This window comes from Oenanthe melanoleuca, chromosome 1A (assembly GCF_029582105.1).
Source record: "Oenanthe melanoleuca isolate GR-GAL-2019-014 chromosome 1A, OMel1.0, whole genome shotgun sequence".
Lineage (NCBI taxonomy): Eukaryota > Metazoa > Chordata > Aves > Passeriformes > Muscicapidae > Oenanthe > Oenanthe melanoleuca.
This window is the reverse complement of record NC_079334.1, coordinates 17,487,688-17,510,213: the sequence shown is the minus strand read 5'-3', so window position 1 is coordinate 17,510,213 and position 22,526 is coordinate 17,487,688. Positions and strand designations below refer to the sequence as shown.

At 42.4% G+C, this 22,526-nt stretch overlaps 1 protein-coding gene across 6 annotated transcripts in view; it reads right to left on the bottom strand.

Annotated features, from left to right (window-relative positions):
• TBXAS1 (thromboxane A synthase 1) overlaps positions 1-22,526 on the bottom strand; it is a 237,531-nt gene that overhangs the window by 4,950 nt on the left and 210,055 nt on the right. For all 6 annotated transcript variants that reach the window (XM_056512066.1, XM_056512094.1, XM_056512058.1 and 3 more), the window contains one exon: positions 1,772-1,860. In XM_056512066.1, the coding sequence (XP_056368041.1) occupies positions 1,772-1,860 (89 nt within the window). The remainder of the gene's footprint in view (positions 1-1,771; positions 1,861-22,526) is intronic.

Sequence of the window (22,526 nt, the reverse complement as noted above, 5' to 3'; positions counted from 1 at the left end):
CCCCTGTGGTGATAGGTGACAGAGGTGTCTTTAGGAACCTCATCATGACAAGACTGAGAAAAGCTGCCTGCCAAAGCTCAGCTTGCCTCTTGAAAAAGGTTCTGTGTGGGTGTGCATTTGTGGTGGTGGGTTCTGATTCAGATCTTTTGATGTTTGGACGGTCACTATAGATCCCAAATCAGCCCAGACCCAGGTGGGTGCCCTGCTGTCTCAGTCTGGGAACTATTCCCTGCAAGCACAGGGATGAGAAAATGTGCAGGAACTTCCTTTGATGCTTCTCACACTCTGCTTAAAAAGTTGAACAAAGATTTCAGCTTCAGGGCTACAGTCTGGTATCATCACAGAAACACATTCTTTCCTTGCTGTCATCCATCTCCCTTTCTAATAGATAAATAAATAACAGAGGCTCCAAACCAGGAACAAAACACTGGGATGCAAAAAAAAAAAAAAAACCAAAACAACAAAACAACATTGACAAGCTATCATTCTCTTTCTTATATGAATTTGACGATAATGAAAACATGATTTCTGGGAGTAAGTTCATTAAAAAAAATGAAACCAACTCATTCTATAACAAACTTGGCTGCTACTGACTTTTCCCTTAACTCAGCATTATCCTTGTCATAGGTAATTAACATCTTTCAGCAGCCTTGAACTGTTCTATCCATTCCACATCCATCAGAGTAAAGGCCAGATCAATAAAAAGCCCCGACAACACCAAACAAAACTTCAGAAGAACTTTGTTCCATTCTCATTCTGTTTCCCATCTGACAAACACAGATTGTTTCCCAGTGATACAGCCCATACACAAAGACCCCTGTCACTTTAACCAGAAAAATAGTTTCCACTTGTACCCCAAGTATAACATAGTAAAGCCCCATCATCTCATCTAGGAGCAGATCTCTTTAATATTTACTCTCTGAAGGATCCTGCAGATGCCCGTGAAAAGATCTTGACTTCCAATCTTTGTAAACATATAGAAGAGAACATGATTTTAAGATTTCTTTTTGTTTTAAGGTGCTTGCAGTCATGGGTTAAATTTTTCAAAAGCTCTCACAGCAAGCTCAGCTTTGGCTTCTTTCCAGTCATCTGAATCTTTCCCTGAGCTCCGTGAGAAGCATTGCAACTGGCTGATCACTTTGAAAAATTGTGTATTTATGCTTGTGATAACTTGGAGCTTTAACAGTCAAACAGTCTTAAAATTTCTTTTTCCCCTTGTTTTCAGTTCATCAATATAGTAGAATAAGTCATGTGTGATATGGGACAAACTTTCCAAGGTTAATGGATGTTACCATTAGTTTAGCTCCCTTAGTACAAGGCAGTGCTAAGTGCAAATGGGCCAAAGTTAAACAGTTAAACACATGTACAATACAGCTCTCAGATTGTGCAACCCTTCCACAGATCAGGGCTGTAACAACCAACAGGGTAAGGATGGGTTTTGGTGCATATCTCCAAAGCCTGAGGCACAGGGAAGCAGCAGCCCCTGGCTTTCTAAGGCCAGACCTGCTTAAAAATGGCTCCACCCTCTAGCCTTGGGGGGACACAAAGAATGGTGAGGAAGCAACCTTGGCCAACTCACTGTAAAAACGTGCTTTAGAAATACCAGAATTATCCAGTTTTTCCTTCAACAGGCCACATTATATCTTTCAAATGCACAAAGCAGTATTGATGTTGGCCCAGAGACTGAGAGACCATTGGTCTTCCAGCAACAGATTTCCATTTTATAGAGCCAGGGAATTCTCCTGTATAATCAGAAGGGAAAAAAATTTACCTGAAGGCAGGTGGATACATGCGCAAGGTCTCTGCAATCACCATGTCCAGATAAGGGAGTTCTTGTACATTTTGGTAATCAGGGACCATCTGAAAGGGCAGGACAAAAGGAACAATTACGTTTTCTCACATGTAACTGCCAAACTCATCTCAGATTAGCTTTTAAATCATCTATTTTTTACTGGGCATCTTTCCTGTAGAAGAACTCGATGTCTCATCTAAAACAGTAAATGATAAAATTATACAAAAATGTGGGCAGTAATTAAATGTGTGTGTAACATTCCTTTCATCATCAAAACGCTTTGGTGCACAGCCCAGCTGAAGGTATAATAATAAATCAACTTGCTAGGAAGTATTAAAAGCAGGTCATTACAGAGAGTATCAGTAGCTATAACAGAGCTATTGTTTTACACAGTACTAAAGTCTACACAAGACCCTTGTTTCTTCCTAAGGGCAAGAGCACAGCTCACACTTTGTTCACAAGTAACAGCAAGTCCTTCAGTTACTCTTGTTCATGTTGGAACAACCCCTCTGCACTTTCCCAGCTATAGAAATAAAGCAAAGTGTTGGTGCTGTGATGCCTGTGGAGGGGTGGAGGTGGCACTGGAAGATGCTGGAACCCTGATGAGGAGCAGCACACAGGGGTAAATTGCTCTGCCAAGAGGTGAGGTGCTGAGGTATAGCTCAAATCCCACCTGGCAGGACTGCAATAGTGCCTGAACAGAGAAGCCTCCAAGCCCTTACTTAATGCTGCTTCATTTTTCACGATGGTCAATGCCTGAGCCCACATCTTCACAATCCTACAAAGGCATCCAGCCCTTTGGTGGGCACTAAAACCCCAACAGGGCTGTGGCTCAGAAGACTTTGCCCTCTGACTGGCAACAAACAGACAGCGAGAGACACCAAACAGCAGCACTGACACGACTCAGCACACGGACAGACAAGGAATTTCTTCCACAGTTACCTTCCTTAGAAAGAGGACATCTTCCCTGTTTTATTCAGTGCTCTCAGCAGAGGGCAGCCAAAGAACATCGAATAACCTCACCAGGAAAGTAGAGTTTTGTTTTAAATTAGAGCATCTCCTAAAGACTGACACAGAGTAAATTGGAGAAAAGCACAGACGTCAGACTAGACTAAACCTTTTATGAAGATTTGGGGCCCCTGCCGTTCACAAAGGGGACTGGATTCCATCCTTCCTTTATTTACTACAGCACTTTTCATGTATAATGCATATTTTATTGAATTTTCATGCAAAAACATATGGTACATACTGAAAATACTAAGCAGAGAACAACTCCAGATGGTACGCAGAAAAGGCATACAATAGAACAAGGATACCTTGCTGGATTAGGGTATCCCACTTATGCAGCACTAAGCCACCATGCACCATTTCACATTAACAGATCTATTCTAGGAAGGAAATAGATACATTCTATTATCTCCATTTTTTGACTCAGGAAAGAAAAGCAGAAGCAGAGAAAGTAATTTGCACAGGCTGAGTAGAATCATTGTGTGTGCTCCTCTCTCGGGGGAAAAGATGCAACTCAGCTTGTCAATAGATGAAGCATTTTGTCAGTATATGACAAATATTATCAATACAGGAAGTATGGATTGCACTGACAGCCTTTCAGTGTGGCTTTTATCTTGTAGTGGTGCCTGCTAACTCAAACCTTTGGCTTAGGTCAGTGGTTATCAGACAAAGGACAAGGAGCCTAAAAGCCACGTGAGAACCATGGCAGACAGCTGTGTGAGGAACAGTGCTCCAGTAATTCCAACAGCTACAACCAAAGCTACAACCAAAGGGAGAATGATTTTTATCACCCTAGTTTTGCAGAAAGGGATCTGAGGGCTGCCTAATTTTTTGGGGTAATCAGTAGCAGAGGCTGGTAATGCAGTCTCCAATTTTAGGTCTTCATGGCACAAGTCCCTTTCTCCATGCCCACAGAGGTGCTCCACTCTTCAATGCAAATGCATGCTGTGGTGTGCATTTTTTATTTAACTGCCAGTTTACCAATTATCTCTCAGAACTTTTCCCCTGCCTTTTTATACTGCACTCCTGCATCTCTTTGAATCCTGAGTCAGCATCTGAGTCCTGTTCCTGCAATCCCTCCTGATTTCATGGACAGGCTGGCTGAGAGGAGAGTCCAGGCTAAGAGAAAATGAGTGGTGGAGCCAAGAGCACACTGAGATGTGTTTGATTCTCTGAACCATGCTCTTTCCACTGGGCCTTCCTGTCTCATAATCCCTCTACTTACTTCTAGAGTCAATAATTAAGATAATTATATGGTAACCTGATATAATAAGTAGCCACTAAATCAAACCATACATCAACGAATAATATAACACTAAATTATTGGAGCTTTGATTTGCTCTTTCAAATAGCTTCTATACCTTCAGGGGATTAGCAGTTCAGAAAACAAAACAAAGGTGTAAAACCAGCAGATTTTCCTTAGAAGAAAATTCCATTTGCTTACATAAAGAAGGAGGGGTCAGTCAAATGGCAACAGAGTGAACTCTGCTACCATGAGAATGACAGACACATCAGTCATTTCCTATGTCTGATGCAACTTAATTATCAGCACTTCCAGGCTTTTAGCATCAAAGTAGCTGGACCTAATTCAGCAGTTGTTTGCAAGGTCTGACCTGCAGCTGTGTAAAGTACACACAAGCCAAGCATCTCTATTTAGGAAGGACAGTTTGTTGCTTTTTTTTCCCTTTCAAAGAAAATATTTTCCATTTGTTTTTCCACTCCCTCTCTTAAAAATATGCCTTTAGCCAAGCACATTTCAAAGGAACGTAAATATGCTTTTCTCCCTAAATGTCCCTATTTATATCTATCAACTGCTGGCAGGTTTGCTGGGGTGAGGGTGGTGTTGTGCAAACATGCCACTTTAACCCCCTGAAAAAAAAGTTGTCTAAATTGCCTTGTACTCAAGATGAGATGTTTTTTTCCACTAAGAAAGATTTTTGTCTGTAACAAGAAGAGATGGGGGGGTGTGAGGGAGGATTGCATATAATAAAACATCCTGTATTTTAATTTTGCAACCACTGCTTTGCACAGCAGTTTTTCTTACGCTTTGCACAGCCTTGTGTCTTTTCCTGTTGAAGTGGAATGAAATGGCCATGTACATCTTGTGGCATTTCCCTGCATGCATGTTTCCCCAGTCTGATTTCTGGAATTGAGGTGGCACACCCTTACCAATTCTATTCAATCACTTCTGGCATCTAGTTTGGCCACAGACTTTCCTTTATGACTGACAGAAAATCACAAGCCTCCATTACTTAGAAAAAGATGGGAAATTAATTCCTCCTCCCACAGAGTACCCTGAGGTGAAATACCAGCAGTGATTATAAAATTGCCTGTGTGCTACAAGGATGACGCGTGTTTTAATCCCCATATAAACTCCAAGAGAGATAACTACCTTCAGATCCACCTCTGCTTTTCAGTATTGGCTTTAGCATTTTCTAGGCAGGCAAACCTATTTTTTCCCACCGCCCTCAGTTAACTTTTAATTCCTCAATGAACAGCAAGGCAATCCAAGTGCTGACAGGAGCAGTCTGGCCAACCACTCTGCTGCAGTTTGAGATGTTACTGTTCCCAGTTGCTGGCTGTCCTTTGCTGGCTGTGGTTGGTGTCACCACAGCCAAGTCAGCAGAAGGGAACATATGCCTGCACCTCAGTTGCTTCCATACAGCGTCCAGCATGAACCCATCTTCAGTGACAGCTCGAGACGAGACACTGACTCCTCCCCAAAGTAGCTGATGATCATCCTCCTCTACCACCTCTGTTTTGGGAATGGTGATTCAAAGTACACATCAGGGAATAAGAGATTTCCACTTATCCTATTGCTCATGCACTAGTGATGCTCAGCATCCAGAAACGCAAAAAAATCAGAGAAAATTTTGTGCAGCTGACAGTGTGATGTGCACCTGAAATCAATTTAGAAGCAGCGAAGCCTGCCGAGACCACATTCCTCACAAGGAGCACTGCTGAGTCATGGCCTGATCCTGAACCAGCTGAGCTTTCTGAGAAATTGCAATCCAAATCCAATGGCTCATGGGCAGGTGTGGCTGTGACAAAGTCCAGGTCAGAGAGATGCCGTGTAGATCTGCTTAAGAACAGACGCAGATCCATGAGTTATCTGTGAATACATAGCTACACAGCCCACATGGGCTCTCCCCCAAAATACAGACTTTGGATAGCAATAGGATAGGAGTAAAAAAAACCAGCCAGCATCACCATCAGTTAGTCTCACCCAACTCCCTTTCAAATTGCCAAAAGGGCTACTCAGACCACAGTAATCCACAAATAGGTCAATGATATTTCTTGATCAAAAGGATCAAAAGCTGCTGATAAATCAAATAATCTCCTGTGATTTTGACCTCTCTTTGGTCACCTCTAGGAGCTGCTCATACTCTAATAGAACTACAGCCTATGTACCTCACAGAGTACCCCTCAGAGAGGGGGAAGAAATGCAAGAACATGAAGTACAAGAAAGTCAAATTAGGGTTGCCCCATGACCACTTTGCCAACAATCCTATCAGGAAGGGAAAGGTTAGAGACTGGACTGCACTCAAAATGCAGATCAATGAAAAAAAGGGGTGGGATGGTTTAACAGGTATCTATCTTTAACATGCTTAAAGAAAGGTTTCTCATTTTTACCACTTCCATGAAAACATGCTGGAACCCCTGTAAAGCACCAGACTAAAGCCTCCCTACCATCTCAGGCAGCAGGACAGGGACAAATCTGATGAAGTAAAGTTTCTTAGCTTTATCCCCAGAATTTGGACCAAACACTTATAAAATGCTTAAGGCAGTCGTCATGCAATACTTACTGCAAATTCTTCCTCCCTGTTGTCTGCACCTGCCAGGTGAGATGTATCTCTGAGCCAAGGTACCAGGCAGAACCAACCCAGGCTGCTTGGGAAACAGAACCCTGAAGCTCCCGAGTCCCACTCACTCTGGGAGATAGATCACACCCTTAAGATAGAGAAAAACCTGCCTAAAATCACCAAAAAAATTAGTGGTCTGTTGGCCACTTCCAGTGACAGATGCCTACAGAAGCTTTTAGCAAAATGTGAAGAATCCAGGAGAAGGTTCAGAAATAAAATGTAGGACAACAAGCCTGATTTCCAGATTGCCTGACTTTCCAGATAAACAGACTTTCTAACCTGCCTAGTACCTCTCAAATCCTTAGAGCACACATTGGTAGCACTGGAGCCTCTGCCATTTGCATTGTGCCTTCTCACACGCTCTCAGAAATCAACATTAAAGTTCTCAGCTCCGTCCCCTCTTGCATCTTTTCCCAGAAGCAAGAAAAAGCAATCCAAAACCAAGATTTCAATTTTTTATTTCTTTGTTCCATGTGGGTTACCTGCCACTTCTTTCATCTGCTTGGATTGTTATTCAAATGGAATTTTGTCAGGCTCTGACCCCCACCCTTGGTTGCTGCTCACCAGGTTTGACAAAGTTACTTTGCTTACTGAGGCACATCTCAAGATGTGACAACATTCAGTGCTTCAGACACCTCAAACAAATTCATCCCAGCTCCTCCTAAAGAGTGTGAGTGCCAGATAAATTTAGTCTTACAGCTTTTTGTTCAAATGACCTGCCAGTCACCCTCACCTCTTAACTCCACCTCTTCTCTGGTTCACTACCATGCAAGTCAACTGACCATACACAGAGGAAGGCGCTGATTTGCAGGGAGAGTTCAGAGCTGGCCCATCAGTTTTGCACTGATAACCATATTAAACACAGACCTTGTAGCCAAATTCTCTCCATCACTTTGGTGCAAATCCATGCAGCATCCTGGGGCTGTATCAGTGTAAGGAGAGGAAAATGCAGTTCTAAGGATGTACCAAATAGTGCTGGGGAGAGAGCCAGAAGGTTTAGGGTTACACCAATGTCAATTCACTTCAATGTTAACTTTGCTTTTTGAATCAAAGAATTCAGCCCCTGACAGAAGACAGACCTGCACTACCTCCAGTAGCTTCCACGGTGCTAAAACAAGGTCTTTGTAGCATCACTACTCACAAGGAGACTTCTGTGAGATAAAAATACTTCCTGAAACTGAACAGTGTCCCAAAGCCAAACAGATAAACATAAAAGCTGAAACCAAAACAGTCAGAAATTCTCTTCCACCTACATTACTACTGACACATGGTAATCAGCAAGAACAGAACATGTGCCATCAGGTAGAAGATCCAGAAAAAGGAAAGTCAGGAAAAAAGAAGAAAATCTCTAAGGAAATACTTTATAGGCAAGCTACAAACAAAAGAAAGGGGAAAATCTGTTTCTATTTAGGTTTGTAAATTTGTTAACTTCATCTAGTCCCAGATTGCCAAGAAAAGTGTGTGCCCTCAAATGAAAATTTATTAAATAGCTCTAAGTGAGACTGGCTGCCTGGGGTGCTCTGCTGTCACAAAGGAAGGTGCAGTTCCCCAGTGTGCTGATACTGCCAGGCCAGGCAGTATTTCGTACATAAGTACCCCCACTATGCTAATTTTTATTATGTTTTTATTATGTTACTTAGGCTATGTGGGGAAGAGTAGCTCCCCTCTAGCAGTGATTCCCTATGTGTATGCAATGCATGCCTTGCTCCAGCTATTTGTGATGTGGTATAATCCCTGCCCATGCATTGCAGCAGGCTAAGATCATCAGAGGCACAGGGCCTGCCTCTTTCTTGCCTCCTTAAAAAACACTCAGCCCCCAGGAAATCTGTCCTGGGTTCTCTTCACAGCCCACCGAGGCTCAAAAGTCTCTCTTTCTACACTTGTCTGACACAATCAAAATTTCTACTTGGGTGGCAGAAATGCTGAATGGTGAAGAATCCCAGTGGGAGGGAAGCAAGGAGGAAATTAAACAGGAGAAAGGACTGCCAGAGGCCCAAAAGGCTGAGAAAGAGAATTATAAAACTGGGGTAGGTCTGTCCGAAGGGCATGTCACCAGTCCAAAGCACATTAACCACTGAAGTTCGTGCAAGACTTAATCCTTCCTGCTACAGAAGTGTCCCTTGATGGTTGCTGCAGATCTACAGGAATAAAGAGGAGGGATTTTTCCCCCCACACTCTCAGTAGATATTCATGGTATCACATAAGAGCCAGATGATTTAATTTAATCATTCCTGCTCCAGCTGGTATTTTCTGTATGGAGGTGACAGTGCTTTAAATTAGGGTCTTGCATATAAAAGGCCTGTGTGTTTAGTTCAATCAAATGTTTGTTTCCTCATGTTATGTTTATATTAAAAGATATCAGCATGAATTTTCATGCTGCAAATAGAAGTTATCTTATGTTCTACCTGCTGAGGTTGTCTTTGGTTCCTCTTCATCTCTGTGGCAGCATTATGGACTGAGAGGTGAGTCAGCCCCAGGCATGCAGTTTGGGGAAATATGCTCTGGAGAGCACAGTCCAACCTATGAGGAGATCAGAGTCTTACACAAAATAAATTATTTCTGTAATTTGCCCTTCTTGAGCCAGTGGCTGCTTAAGTCACTGGCTTCAGCAATCGCTGGATGAGACCTTTTCTGAATTAGTAAACAGGAAAACATTCGTAGTGGAGAAATGGCAAGATTCTCTCATCACGCAGTGTAATTATTATTTGTTCCGACAAGGGCAGGTCACTTTTAATACCATACAACATTTATGCAGTGCCTGGTGCCTTGGAAACATCTAACGTACATTAGGTGCAGCACGACAATAATAAGACTTTGCCTTTCCATAGCTGCTTTTCCCCTGAGGCTCGCGGAGCATTTAGCAAACATTAATTAGCTGGTCATCTTCCAACCTGGTAAACAATCCCTGCCCTACACACAAGGGGCCAGCAGAGGTGCTGAAGACTGAGACCATCAACTTGCAACTTTAAGGGTTGAGCACCCACAAGCTCAAGTCTTCATAACTAGCCTGAATTTTATTTTTCAGCCTCAGTGTGACTCCTGTTCATAAATTAGTGAATACTGCTCTGAATGCATAGACTTAAAGTGACCAAAGAAATCCATTGCATGGCATTTAAATAGGACTTAAACAAAAAGGAGCTTTGTTTCTTTCAGCTGCCAAAATCATAACTCAAGGTTCAGCCTGTCCTTGAGAAACTGATGGTACTAAAAGTACAGAACACAAAGAAGTGCTTCTGGTGCCAAAGCTCCAATTCCTTGCCCTAGACTTCTGCACCTCCCATCTAATACAGGTAAAATTTACTTGTAAAAGCCACATCCAATCCTAGCTCTAAGTTTTAGTATGTGGCCTTTCTACAAGGCACAAAGGAAAAGTTTGTTCCTTTTGAAACTTCTCTCATTTTAACTGAAAATATGAAAAATGGACAAAGAAAGGGGAAAAACTTATTTTCTAACCAAAGCTATTCAGTGTCTTTTCCTCTTTTGCTCCCTCTGGAAAGTGCTGACTGCCTTGGGTACAACATAGCAATTTACAAGTGATATATGAAAAAATTGGATAGCACTTGAAACTGCTTTCATGTTTACTTCCTCCAGTGCATGAAGATCTTTGCAAAGACAGCATGACTTGTCAGCCCAAAATGCACCACCCCAAGCTCAGTGAGGAGCTGGCTGTGAGCAGGTATACCTGCTGCCCTGACACTAACCTATGACAAACTTCTCTAGATATTCAGATAAAGCTGTCTGCAAAAAATCCTGGCAGATGCCTATTCAAGAATCTCTCTCCTTTCATTCCCTGACTCTCACAAAAATTTCCCTAAGCCTGTTCATGCTTAGATTTAGTGAAGCCATTGTGGTGTCATGTTCTGGCGCTGTTTTGTGTCTTTGCTCTCCTCTACCCTTTGTAGACCAGCATGGCACTACTGTCCATCTGTTTATGATTTACTTCTCACAATAACTTGGTCCTGATTACACTGATAAGCACAGTGGGTTATTTGAGGGCCAACTGGACCTCTGTAATGACACTCAAACTGTACTCAAGTTGTGGGAACGTTTCCAAACAAAAAAAGGCCAGTGGAAAAACTCCACTGGATCCTCCCTGAGGAGAGCCTTCCTGTCCTTAAGCCCAGGAAATAAAACAAAAAACTTAATTTTTTATCTGGAATTCTTTTGCAGTTACCAGTGTTCAAGTGATCCACAAAAAACTGAAGAGAAGACAAGAAAAGAAAACAAGGCCTGGGCCTTTCTGACATTTCAAGATGCATATTTGAGAAGAGATTATAAAGAGCAGTATTCAGCTCAGGAGGCCACCTGTTTCATGGTGAATCCCTGAGTGAGAGGACCTGCCCCTGCATGCAGGAGCTGAGGACAGAGCCTGGAAAGTGCAGCTGTTTTGGGGGTACCATGTAGTGCCAGGGGTAGCAGAGCCCTCCCTCGTGTGCTGACTCACTGGCCCTCGTGAGCGCATGGAAACGAAGGGGAACAAAAGCACAACTCAAAGAGCTGCAGGATGAAGTCACAGGGTCAGCAGTGAGAAAATACAGAATGCATTTGTAGTCTGAGCAAGGTCATTTCCAGCATGTTTTAGGATGATATAAGGCTTTACAGGGAAGGCAAATGGAAAGTATTGCTCACGATTTTTTTCTGCTTTATGAGTAAGCTGCTTTGGCCTTTATTTATTTATTACCTCACAGTTCCTCAATGGTCCTGGTATGAAGACCAATTTGATGTTCTTTCTTTCTTGCTTCTCAAAGATACTTTTGCCTCTTGAACCTGACCCTTTCCTGAATCAGTGCCTGGCCACATCACTCATTCACCTCTGTATCTCCAAGAATACCCATATTTTTAACATTTCCAACACCTCACTTCTGTGCTGTCATTTCACTTATGGCTATGTTACTTTAATGCCTAGTATTTTATCCTTTATTCTTACTTTTCAAAGCTCAAAAGCATCAAGTCTCTAAAGTTCTGGGGTACAGGGGAACCTGGCCAACACAGTGGCATCCAGCTGGGTTTGAGCCAGCCCTAACAGGGAGGCCACTTGATCCAGACACCACCGAGCCACAAAGGTGGCACCCAAAAATTGACAGATTTGATAGAATCATTCAACACAAAAGAGTGCTTTTAAGCCAGAAAAGTGCATAAAACATAGTGTTCTGCAGGGGGTTCACTAGCAATTTTACCCATATAAAATACCTTAAAAAGGATGGTATACTCTGCCTTTTTAACATGAATTGAGGCACAAAGAACTGTAGATATCTATAGTTGGGCTAATTTGTGGGGAGGGATTTTCTGAGTACCAAGATGAAACACAGCTGTAGGCTTTTTCTGTCACACACACTAGAGCAGCTAGCATATTACCAATCCTGATTGCTCAAACATTATGAGCAAGGCCCCAACATACTTTGAAATTGGCTAGAAAACACATGAGATTTATGACAAATAACAGTGTTTTGAGCTTCATATGCCTTCTGGCTTCTGAACTGGGATTCATGTTTTCAGTCTTACCTCTTCAACTAGAAACCTTGTTTTTTTTTTTTTTTTCTTTTTCTTTTCTTTACTGGTTGTCTTCTGATTTGATAATGAAATACAAGATTCTGGTTATACATCTAACTTCAGTGTTGAGTGATTTGAAAGAATACAAAACAAATAACAGAGACTTGCAGCCTGATGGCAGGATGCTGGTAATATTCCATTTACTGAGCACCATGAGCCATCCCTGCCTGCCCTTTGGCCATCTGCTGCTAGCACTCAGCTAGAATCATGCAGATTTTTTTTAAAAATAAAGAAAAAAATCTATAAGACCAGGAATTCCATTAGAATAATCATCAGACAAGTATGAGCTGCCACTCAGAGTACCCACAGTACAGTAGCACACGTTTTGGGGGAGTGTGAGGGGTGTTACTACTAGAGGGGCCTCAAGGATTAATCATCCAACCCCCCTTTGAAAATGCCAAAATTAAAACATGCAGACAAAGTAATGGGGGGGGGGAACTGTTCTAAGTTTATATATAGCATTTTGTTTCTGCTGAGTACTAGGGGGGAGGTGGGGAAAGGAGGAAGTGAGGGGGAGAGAGGGAAAAGAAAGATAAATTTTGGTCGTTGCTGTGAGATGAAGATCCACTTATCTATGGCAGAAGCCCAGACAGCTGTATGACTCTAAATGAAGAAATTTAATTTAAAAGGTAAAAAAAAAAAAAAACCAAAAAAACCCCAAAACCCACCCCCCTCCCCCCAAAAAAAACCAAAAACCAAAAAACAAAAAAACCAAAACAACAACCCAGGACTTCTTGCTTGTCACACCTATCCTGATGTATAAATAGAGCCTAGGTGATGGAGGAAGGGTGCTTATTATTTCTTTGACTTCTTTGTGCATAAAGAAATCTACAATACTCTCTAGTGAGCCAGCAGAATGATCAAAAAGCTAATGGCATGTTGCTGCTATTACAACTTTGCTGCTCTGGTTTAAACCATACCATGCAACATTTTGGCAGCCCAAATCATAGTCCCAGTCATGTAATACTTATTTCACACTAAAACAAAACAACCAAGAAAACCTGGGGGAAAGTTGGCTGAATTACAAAAGAAAAGATTCTGGGAAGCAGGTTACTTGGGATCATATTCTGCCAGAGCTACACCTGCCATAAGAGGTGTGCTGCTAAAAGCTGTGAGTGGGTGTGATCCCCTTTTGCACCCCTTGCATACTTCGACCTGCCTGCTGCCAGCACGACTTACAGCAACCTCAAGGCTTTTCCTGCTCCAGCTCCCAAGGTATTTGCAACACAGCTCAAAAGAGCCAGAGCATCTTGCACTTCTGTCCATACCCACTGCTTTTGCTAACACATTCACTTCCTATTTCCCATTATGGCACAGTGGGAGAGATTGGTATTAGTACTTTTGTCCTCTCTTCATGTGCATGGACATGTGTGCGTGTGCACTTTCTGTAACACATCCACCTATTTGAAGTGGCATAAAAGTGACTAAAAAAGATATATTCTTCAAATCTCAGAAGATTCAAAGTGTCACTGCTGTGAAGTCAGAAAATTCATTCCAAGTTCTATTTATCTAGGTCAGGATGAGGGAAGACTCTTTTTGTGTTCTGCATGTACATGTCACCACTTTTGCTCCTTGGTACTACACAGGCTGGGAGCTGAAGAGCCAGGGAAGATGACAGCTTGCTCCCTGCTTTCAGTAAACTTGATAGAAAATTCCTTTTTGTGTTCCTTATAATGAGTTTTGCCTCATTTTTGCCACAAGAGATGCTTTGGCCAGTACATTACAAACACCATGCTTACAGTGCCTATATGTAGCTCTAAGTGCAACATCATCACTGGCTCTTCTCTAAAGCAGAAAAGAAGAGCACTCTGCAAAGCAAGGAACAAGTTAACAAAAGGCTTCATTTATCTCCAGCTGATACCAACAAGACAGTGGGAAATGCAGGGTCAGATTCCAAGCACATTATTGTGAGGGCAGGAGGAGTGTGGGGAGGAGCCCTTGTGTGGCAAAACCACAGGGCCTGCTAGCAGAAGGTCAAATCCTGACACAGCTTTCCAAGCAAATTTGGGGAAGTCTTTTCCTCTCCTCCACCACTCTTAATAAGACTGATAAACCCTAATAATGCAGATACTGCTGGCATGCTCAGAGGACAGCAGCATATGATGCTCATGTTTAAAGCCTGATCATTACATGGTACTAACAACAAATCCCCTGCTCTTTAAAAAAACAAACAAACAAACAAACAAACAAAAGAAATGTAATGAGGAAGGTAAGCCCTGGCAGGTAATACTGATATTAAACAAAATAAAGGTAAATCCTGAATAGAAAACAAAATTGTGGAGAGACCACTAGAAGAGAAATTTTACACATTCCTTCTGTGTAAATAAAGAAGTGAACTTAACCCACCATTAAAGCTTTGCTTTATGATGTGCAATTGCTGGGGGAAAATGGTTGTAATGTGTGTTATATGCTCACCCACACACCAGCAACAAACCAGCAAAGGAACCCACTCTTTGCCTATCTTTTGCATGGAAAAAATAGCTGCAATTTAAAGTTTAAGGGATCTACACTCAAGAGTAATCTAGCTATGATGTCCCTGGGGTCCAAATAGAAGCTGGGATCCATGGAAATTCTCCCTGCCTCTCTGCCCTCTCAAATTGGGAACCATGCATGGAAACAACTGCTGGTATTAGACCGTGGAAGAAGAACAGCACCAAAACTGCTCCCAGAGCAGACACCAGGATGAGCTCCTGCAGCCAATGTCAGGATGCAAAAGGCAGGCTTGTGTTGCTCTCATGTCCCCTGCTTCCCAAAATCCAGAGGGTCAGCTGTGGGGACAGGGCAGTGCCACTCCTCTGTGTGTGGTGTTATCTCTGCTCTATCCCAGTTGGTGATTTCCTATTCAATCATTTTTTCCATCATGCATTTCTTACTTCATTAATGGGAGATATTAATCATGTGACCCAGGAATGGTGGGGCCTTCCTTTAACCCAACATTACCACGGTGAGGGATGGAGCCAGCATTTTGCTTGGGGTTGAAGCACTCCCTGCTCTCTCTGGTTGAAAGATGGCTCGTGTTCAGCGTGCTGTGCATGACCAGGCTCCACACAGGATGCAACAGGCTAAGCTTGGTGGGAAATGAAAAGGACATAGACTCTTCTGTAAGCTTGACTTGATCTTAATAATGTTTTAATATCTGAAGGCCACTAAATTAGAGTTCAGAAACCTAGCACAAAGGCCTTTCTCTAAGATTATCTACATTTGCTGAAGTAAAGACAACAAAAGAGAATAAACCAAACTGAGCAAAACCAACAGCTGCTGCTGCTGAGATGTTATTCTTCTCATTAAGACTATATGCTGAGCCTATAGAGGAGGCAGCACTTCCTGTCTCTCTTGCTGACATTTCAGTATTAGGGCACAAAGGCAGGTCACTGTCCTTGGTGATACGGTAAACAAAGATAAGAGCTGAAAGCAACAGAATATTTTTTTAACCCTGATAATTCACTCAGTATGAATTCCATTGTGGAGAGATTTATTGTTTACTTAGGACTCCTCAAAAGAACTCCTTGAGAATGTGCTGGACACAAAACACACACTTCAGCTGAAAGCACTGGCTAGATGCTCAGGGTATCTGCTACTTGTCCCTGGATTCACGTGTGTGAAACATTAGTGAACCTGCTGGAAAAATGCAGTCCCAAACCTTTTCCCAGATCTGCTTGCTATCATGCACTGGGAACTTATACAGATGTCTTCAATGGGCAGTCATGCTCTTGAAAATGTTTTGTCAAGATGCCAACAAAAAAATGCATTGCTTTCCTTCTCCGCTTGCAAGATGTCTGCAGCAGAGCAGCACAAGAATGAAAACCATTGGTATATTATCTGACACTCTTAGTAGAAGAAGGATCAGTCTTTCCTCTGCCTGGCCCAAATAAAACTTCCTATTGCCTTCCCTTTCTAGCTCATTTCACCAAATGCAGATACACCACACCAGTACAGGGGGAGGCAGGAGCGGACGTCATCACTGCCAACAGCAGAGACTGCCTTATCTTTTCTGTGTAATGGCTCAGCAGCTTAAAGTAAAGCAAGAGTTTAAACATTTGCTGATTAGGACAGTAGGGCATCAGATGAGAATTTGGGAGCTGTGAGTGCTGCCACAGATGAGGCCATTTAATCCTACCATGCCTCCCCTTCCCACTTGGGAAGCAGAAATAAAACCTCTCCTGCTGCGTGCCTGGGGCCTCTGAAAAGTGCATTTGGTAGTCTTATCCCAGGAATACCAGACATAATTGCAAATCCAACCAGATGAGATTTAGGCAAACTGCCCTTCAGAAGAGTATAGTCAGTGCTGGAGGAGCTACCAGGTATTTCTCATGATCAGTGCTGTACATTTGACCTTCCCTACCTCTTCATAGGATCTCTAGGTTTCAATAGAAACAGCACTCTCCTTTCAAGGAGGACACAAGAAGGTTTGTTGAAATGCTATTTTTCAACATGTGTTTACTCAGGATATCGTAGGATTGCTAGAGATGGATTACCTATAGCCTCGGGCTGTGCTATAAAGTGGATTCTGAGTTTAAAATGTTTCTTTTCCCTTTTCTGAAAGAACTGTAAGCTTAGCTGTTGCTAGAGTTTCCAACAGCATTCTTGGGCTTAGCTTTTGTAAGCTGATATCATCTCCAAAGACTACATTATTCTTATCCATTCTAACTAGCCCCTCTTTATTTCTCTGAGCAATTAAGAACTCTCTTTGGCTCTCACAGCACTGCAACACCCACAAGAAGTACATGTCCCTATTCCTCTTGTGTGTTTTGAAATCACCACTACTCTTGCTCAGTGGGTACCAGTTGCTCTATTGCTTGCAGCAGGCGTATACTTGCTCTTTTTCAGCTGTTCTCAGAACTTCTTTTTAGCAGCTCTCTTGCCAGATAATCTGGCAACTCAAAGTACAGAAGCAAGTTCTGTTATCTGTTCCAAGGGAAGTTTTTCCAGGAGCACTCAAAGATGCCAGAATCACGGAAGAGTTGTTTACAAAGACCAGTACACGCTGCATCAGCATGCCAACCAGCTTCTGACACTCAGGTCAGCCAGGGTTTATCAGTGTAAGCAGTGGTTCTTGTTGGTTTTGGAAACCAATTTCATTGAGCCCAGTCAGCCCACAAACAGAAGCGGAGTTTCTGTGGAGCCCTGAAGAAAACAGCAGTAAAATTAAACCACTTAATTATTAAATTCCACTGCACTCTTGTGGACTCATGGAAAAGGAGAGAAATGCCAAGCTATGGTCATCACACCCCGAATACACTGGGGATCTTATCTGCTGTGTCCTACTCCTCATTTCATGTGGCTAAGATGAGAGAGAGGCCCTGCACCCACATTCCTACACCCTGTGCTATTTGTACAGAGTACAGCATGTTTGCATTGCTATGATACATACTAGAACAACGTGTATTGATTGGTACAATGGGGCTGGGGCTATATCTCACTTTCAGAGCTGGAGGCAAATTCAAGCACAGTCCTCTAAAAAACCACTGGATAGCATAATAAATTAGGAAAACTCCATGTCAGTACAAGCACACTTCTACTAACCCCTTTCCCTGGACCCACGTATCCCTATACAGTGAGGAGAATAAATATTACCAGGACACTTTTGCCAGGGAACTGTACCAATGCTATGGCACATTTCAATGCAGATATAAAATAACTAAAGCTGGTTACAAATGCTGGCGGATGAACCACACGGTACATCTGCCCTGTGTAAATGTGAGGCTGCTGAAAGCAGCAAACAGCTTCACATCCAGATGTGAATATGGAACACACACTAATCAAATAGGTAGAAGCCCTTGCTATTGCCAAGAGGTATTGCTCCATCAGTGTCTAGCTATTCTCTGGATCAGTATTGGAACATGTGCCCATGCCTTGTCTGCCATTCCTCAAAAAAAGCTTTTTTTAAAACAACAGAAACAAAACTACAAACTTCAGGGCAATGTCTGAAAAAAACATGGTAAATGGATTGGTATAATCTCTTCAAATTGGATAAGTTGTAAGTCTATCTCTGCATAGGAGAGAAAAGAAACCAGGCCCCTTTCAAACAGTGGTGACAGAAAAGAGTCACAGAGCACATTTCCTGATGGTAGACTTGCCTAATTTGGATAATAGACTGTTTTAGAATTTGTGCATCAGAAAAGAAACAAAATAAAAATAAAATTTAAAGGCATCAAACTAAAGATGATTGTAATGAAAAAAAAGAAGTTATATTGATAGAAGCAGTTATATATTTGTATACTTCCACGTATGCTAAAAAGTTGCACAGCATTAACTGCATTGGTTTCTAAGTTAATGTAGCTATCTAGCTCTAGCTATACATGATGTATACAGATAAGTATAGCTATATACACATGTGTACACCCACCCACATCCTGTTCTCCCTTCAACACCATACACAGAAATTCACTGTTCTTTTCTGTAAGACCAGCCATTTCTGGAATATGGAAAGGGCAATTTATATACAGTATTTTTCAACAAAGATCTAATTTTAAAATGAGACCAAAAGGAGCATAGATTATAATAAAGCACTCATCCACACGGTATTGACTAAAGTTTTCTATCACAAGGCACTCCAGAAATAAGCATCAGAGTCCCACATCACAACGTACACTCACACAAACACATATGCGTGCACACATGCACACACAAAGGCAAGACTAACAGTTATTTGTATTTCCTACTTTGAGAGACAGGAAACCTCCCTTTGCATCTGCTTTTTTCTCACTAAGAAGAATAATTTTAATTACAGGCACTTGGCAGGAAGCCAAGTTAGATTTTTTTTTTTTTAATGACATCTGTCTAAGCATTTTTAAACTTCCTGCTCAATGTAACTTCCTTTATTTTATAGACCAACACCCAGTTACAGCAAAAAAGAGAAGGGAGTAGCAAATGATTTATTCATTTTTCATGTTAACTCTTATCAGGTATATCAAGCAGTTCATTGTTCTGAGAATTGATGGTACAGAAAGCAGATTTACAGGGGGAATTTAGGACTCAAGCAGTCTGGGAAAGGAAAAAAAAAAAAAAGAAAAAAAAATCATGCATGGAAAAAACCAACACAGTTGTAATTTAACCCTAAAACAACTCAACGATTCCTATTCCGCAGACTGATTTTCTTCAGCTCGCCTAGGCTTTTTTTTCAGGGGGAAAAAAAAGAGGGTTGAGAATGGGGTAAGAGTTAGAGCAACACTAAACACTTAAAATGTGAGGCATCAGGCTATGGATGCCAGTTAGGTCAGACTGCCACCAGACAAATTTCTGCTTCATCAGTGAAGCTCCTCTGGGCTTGGGCAGTGCCACAGGGGTAGAGTCTGGACTCAAAGGCCCCATCCCAAGCTGGCATAGCCTCCTGCTTCAGTCAGGCTGCTGGGACAGGGACACACATCCTAAGCACCTCTAAGAAAACTGACTGCAGAAAAAGCAAACATTTCATTTTCAGATGCTGAGCATTAAGGCTGCCTTCCCTCCTTTTCCTTTCATTCTGTCATTACTCATGGCTCACAAGGCTGTATTGCATGGCTTGCTGTTTTCCTCCTGCACACAGAGCATAGGGAGCTGAGAGGTGAAAAAGAGGGGGCAAAAACAGTGCCAGAGAAGGAAAGCTGAATAATGCAGGAGCGGGGAAAGAAGAGAATGCAGCAGCAGACAACAGGAGAGATGAATTCAAAGTGAGTGTTGTGAAAGGGAAGGAAGCAAGGACAGAAGCAAAGGTGGATGAGGTGCCTGTATTCACAGATTTTCAGGTACCTCAGCCTCCCCATTAGATTTAGCAGGGAACCACAGCTCTTGGGCTAGGAGAAGGCTGAGGTCCAGGCTGAACTGGAGCAGAGAGCAGGAAATCTGGTGAGGAGCGTGGAGGTCCTTCTGGCCACCCATTCCCTGCAGTGTTGGAACTCAAGCCACAGGCAGGTAGCCACACCTGGCTAACAGAAGTCCCAGAGGGATGGGATTTATAATACACATCAGAAATGCAGCTGGTGCCAGCTGTCAGAGTACCTGTCTCGTGCTGGCCCCACTGCTGGGACACAGGTAAGCCTAATGAATTGTTAATACCTTGACACCAAAGCTGCATTCCATTCTTTGCTCCAGACAACCTAGATTTTACTCTTTTGACTTACATGTTTTCTTGAGCAAGGTAAAACATCTTTCAGGATACATGAACAAGGTGAAACAAATGGCCTGGGAAAACTAAGTCTCCCTCCTGCACTTTTTGCTCTGTGGAGATATAACCTACAGCCACCCTGAAAACACTGCAAAAGTTTCCATGTGATTTTTAATTTCCTGATCCTGGCTGGAATCAGAATCGTGAATGCTGCAAGCCTCTGGAGGGAAAATTGGTATTGTCAGATTCTTCCCTAATTTTCCAAGATCCAGGAGTTTCAAAGAATATCTCAGCTCTTTAAGTGTTTGGAGACCTCAGTTTCACAAGTGGCTGACTGCCTTCTGACTTGAGTCAACACAGCTGGAAAAAGGAGTAAAAAAAAGCCAACCCTGAAACCTCACTGAAAACCAGATGTTCTCATTGAGCAGAGCTACTGTGTTAATAAAACACTAGCACCCCTGCGCTCCCTGAAACAAAATTAATAGCCCTAATAGATTTCCTAAACTGTGCTTTATGCCAGAAAAAAGCAGGAGAATTTTCTTATGGCTTGAAGGGACTGTGGAGAGGCATGTTTTGGTGCTGGCACTGGGATTACAGTGCAGTGGGAAAGGTCTGTATTTTTAGGGAGGACAGGCTGTGTTTGCCACTTGGCAGGAAGCGATCAGGACCAGTGATTGCAACATTATTGCTGGGCATGAATGATGTGTCACAACACAGGGTTTGGTACAGCACACAAATGTTGCTGACGTGTGCCCAGTGCTGTGTGCCACACAGTTTAAGCAGGGTCAGGAGTTTATGTGTACCCCTGGGGCATACACTATTCGTCCAGTGGTACTCACATTGTAGCTGTAAAAGAAAACATCTCCATGCTGTGGGCAGTAAAAAAAAGTTTTCAGAGCTGCTTTGCTTGAAAAGTAGTGGAGTTTCTTTGCATACTTCCATCAAAGATATTTTTCTATAAACTACAAATGGCTCATAGGATGTAGATGCGTGATGTGATATGATACATACACAGCTAAGCAGCAATGAAAGCAAGAACTGGTTTGTTTAATACCCTGCTCCATCTCATCCAGCCACCAACCCATTATGAGCCACAGGGGGGCAGTTTTCTGAGGCCACCAAGATGTCAACAGTTGGAGAAAACGTTTGCTCAAATGCCCCTGGGGTTGATCTGAAAGCAGCCACTGACGTGACATCCACAGCCCTCTGCAGCAGGAGCAGCAGCACTGATCTGCTAGCATGCAACTTGGAGATGCCACAAACTAGCTCGGTCTTTGGAGGAAACAGCTAACTTCTCTCTATCATGCACAGCATCCCCATCCTTGCTTCTCCCTTGGCACAGGAGATAAAGGGTCGTTGGAGCTGCTGAGGAGCAAAGACAAGACCTGCACTCCGAACGGGCACAGCTCATGTGCCTCAGGCCCTGCACGAGTCGGCTCATGTTGGTTTGGTGGGGACCAGAAGCCAAGAGAAGGAGTTTCACCTCCACAATGCTTTGTTCTGATGGAGCCTCAACACCACTGGCAGTACTGGCTGCTTATAGCACTAATTTTAGGTTGAATCACTGATACGACTTAGACTACTGTGAACAGCAGTGTCCTTAATCTGTGTGGGTGGTTTATGTTTAGCAACGATTGCAAAAGTAAAGCCAAATTAAAAGTGTAAATATGATGAGGTGTTTCAAATGCAGGGATACACACCATAAATAATGTGCTGAATGTATCCTGTGCTCTGGTGCTTAACAAAATAAAAATATGGCATCTTTCACCTAGTAATCTCCAGCCATTTCTAAAAAAATAGATGGAAGCTGACTCATGAAAAAGGCAAAATGTTTTGCATAAGGTCACAGATCACAAATTTAGTGCTAGAAAAATCAGCTCCTTAAGCTAATTCCCTTGCTTTGTCACCAGATTATATTGGCTACAGTACACTTGAGCAATAAATTTGACTTTTAAAACTCAAGGGCATTGGCAAATTATAATTAAGCACACATTCTGCAATGAGATGAATTGTTTTTATAATAAAAAGCAGCAAAAAACTAGTTCCTATAAATTACACATTGCAGGCAAGCATTACTCCTTCTTAGAGACAACAACAAATACTTTTGGCAGATTTTGAAGATACAGATGTGTGTGTATGCCTGTGCATGTTTAGAATACAGTAAAAGCAATAACAGCCTGGCTGCCCTCTCTGTTGTGCACCTTGATGGGGAAGATAAGTGACACTAGAA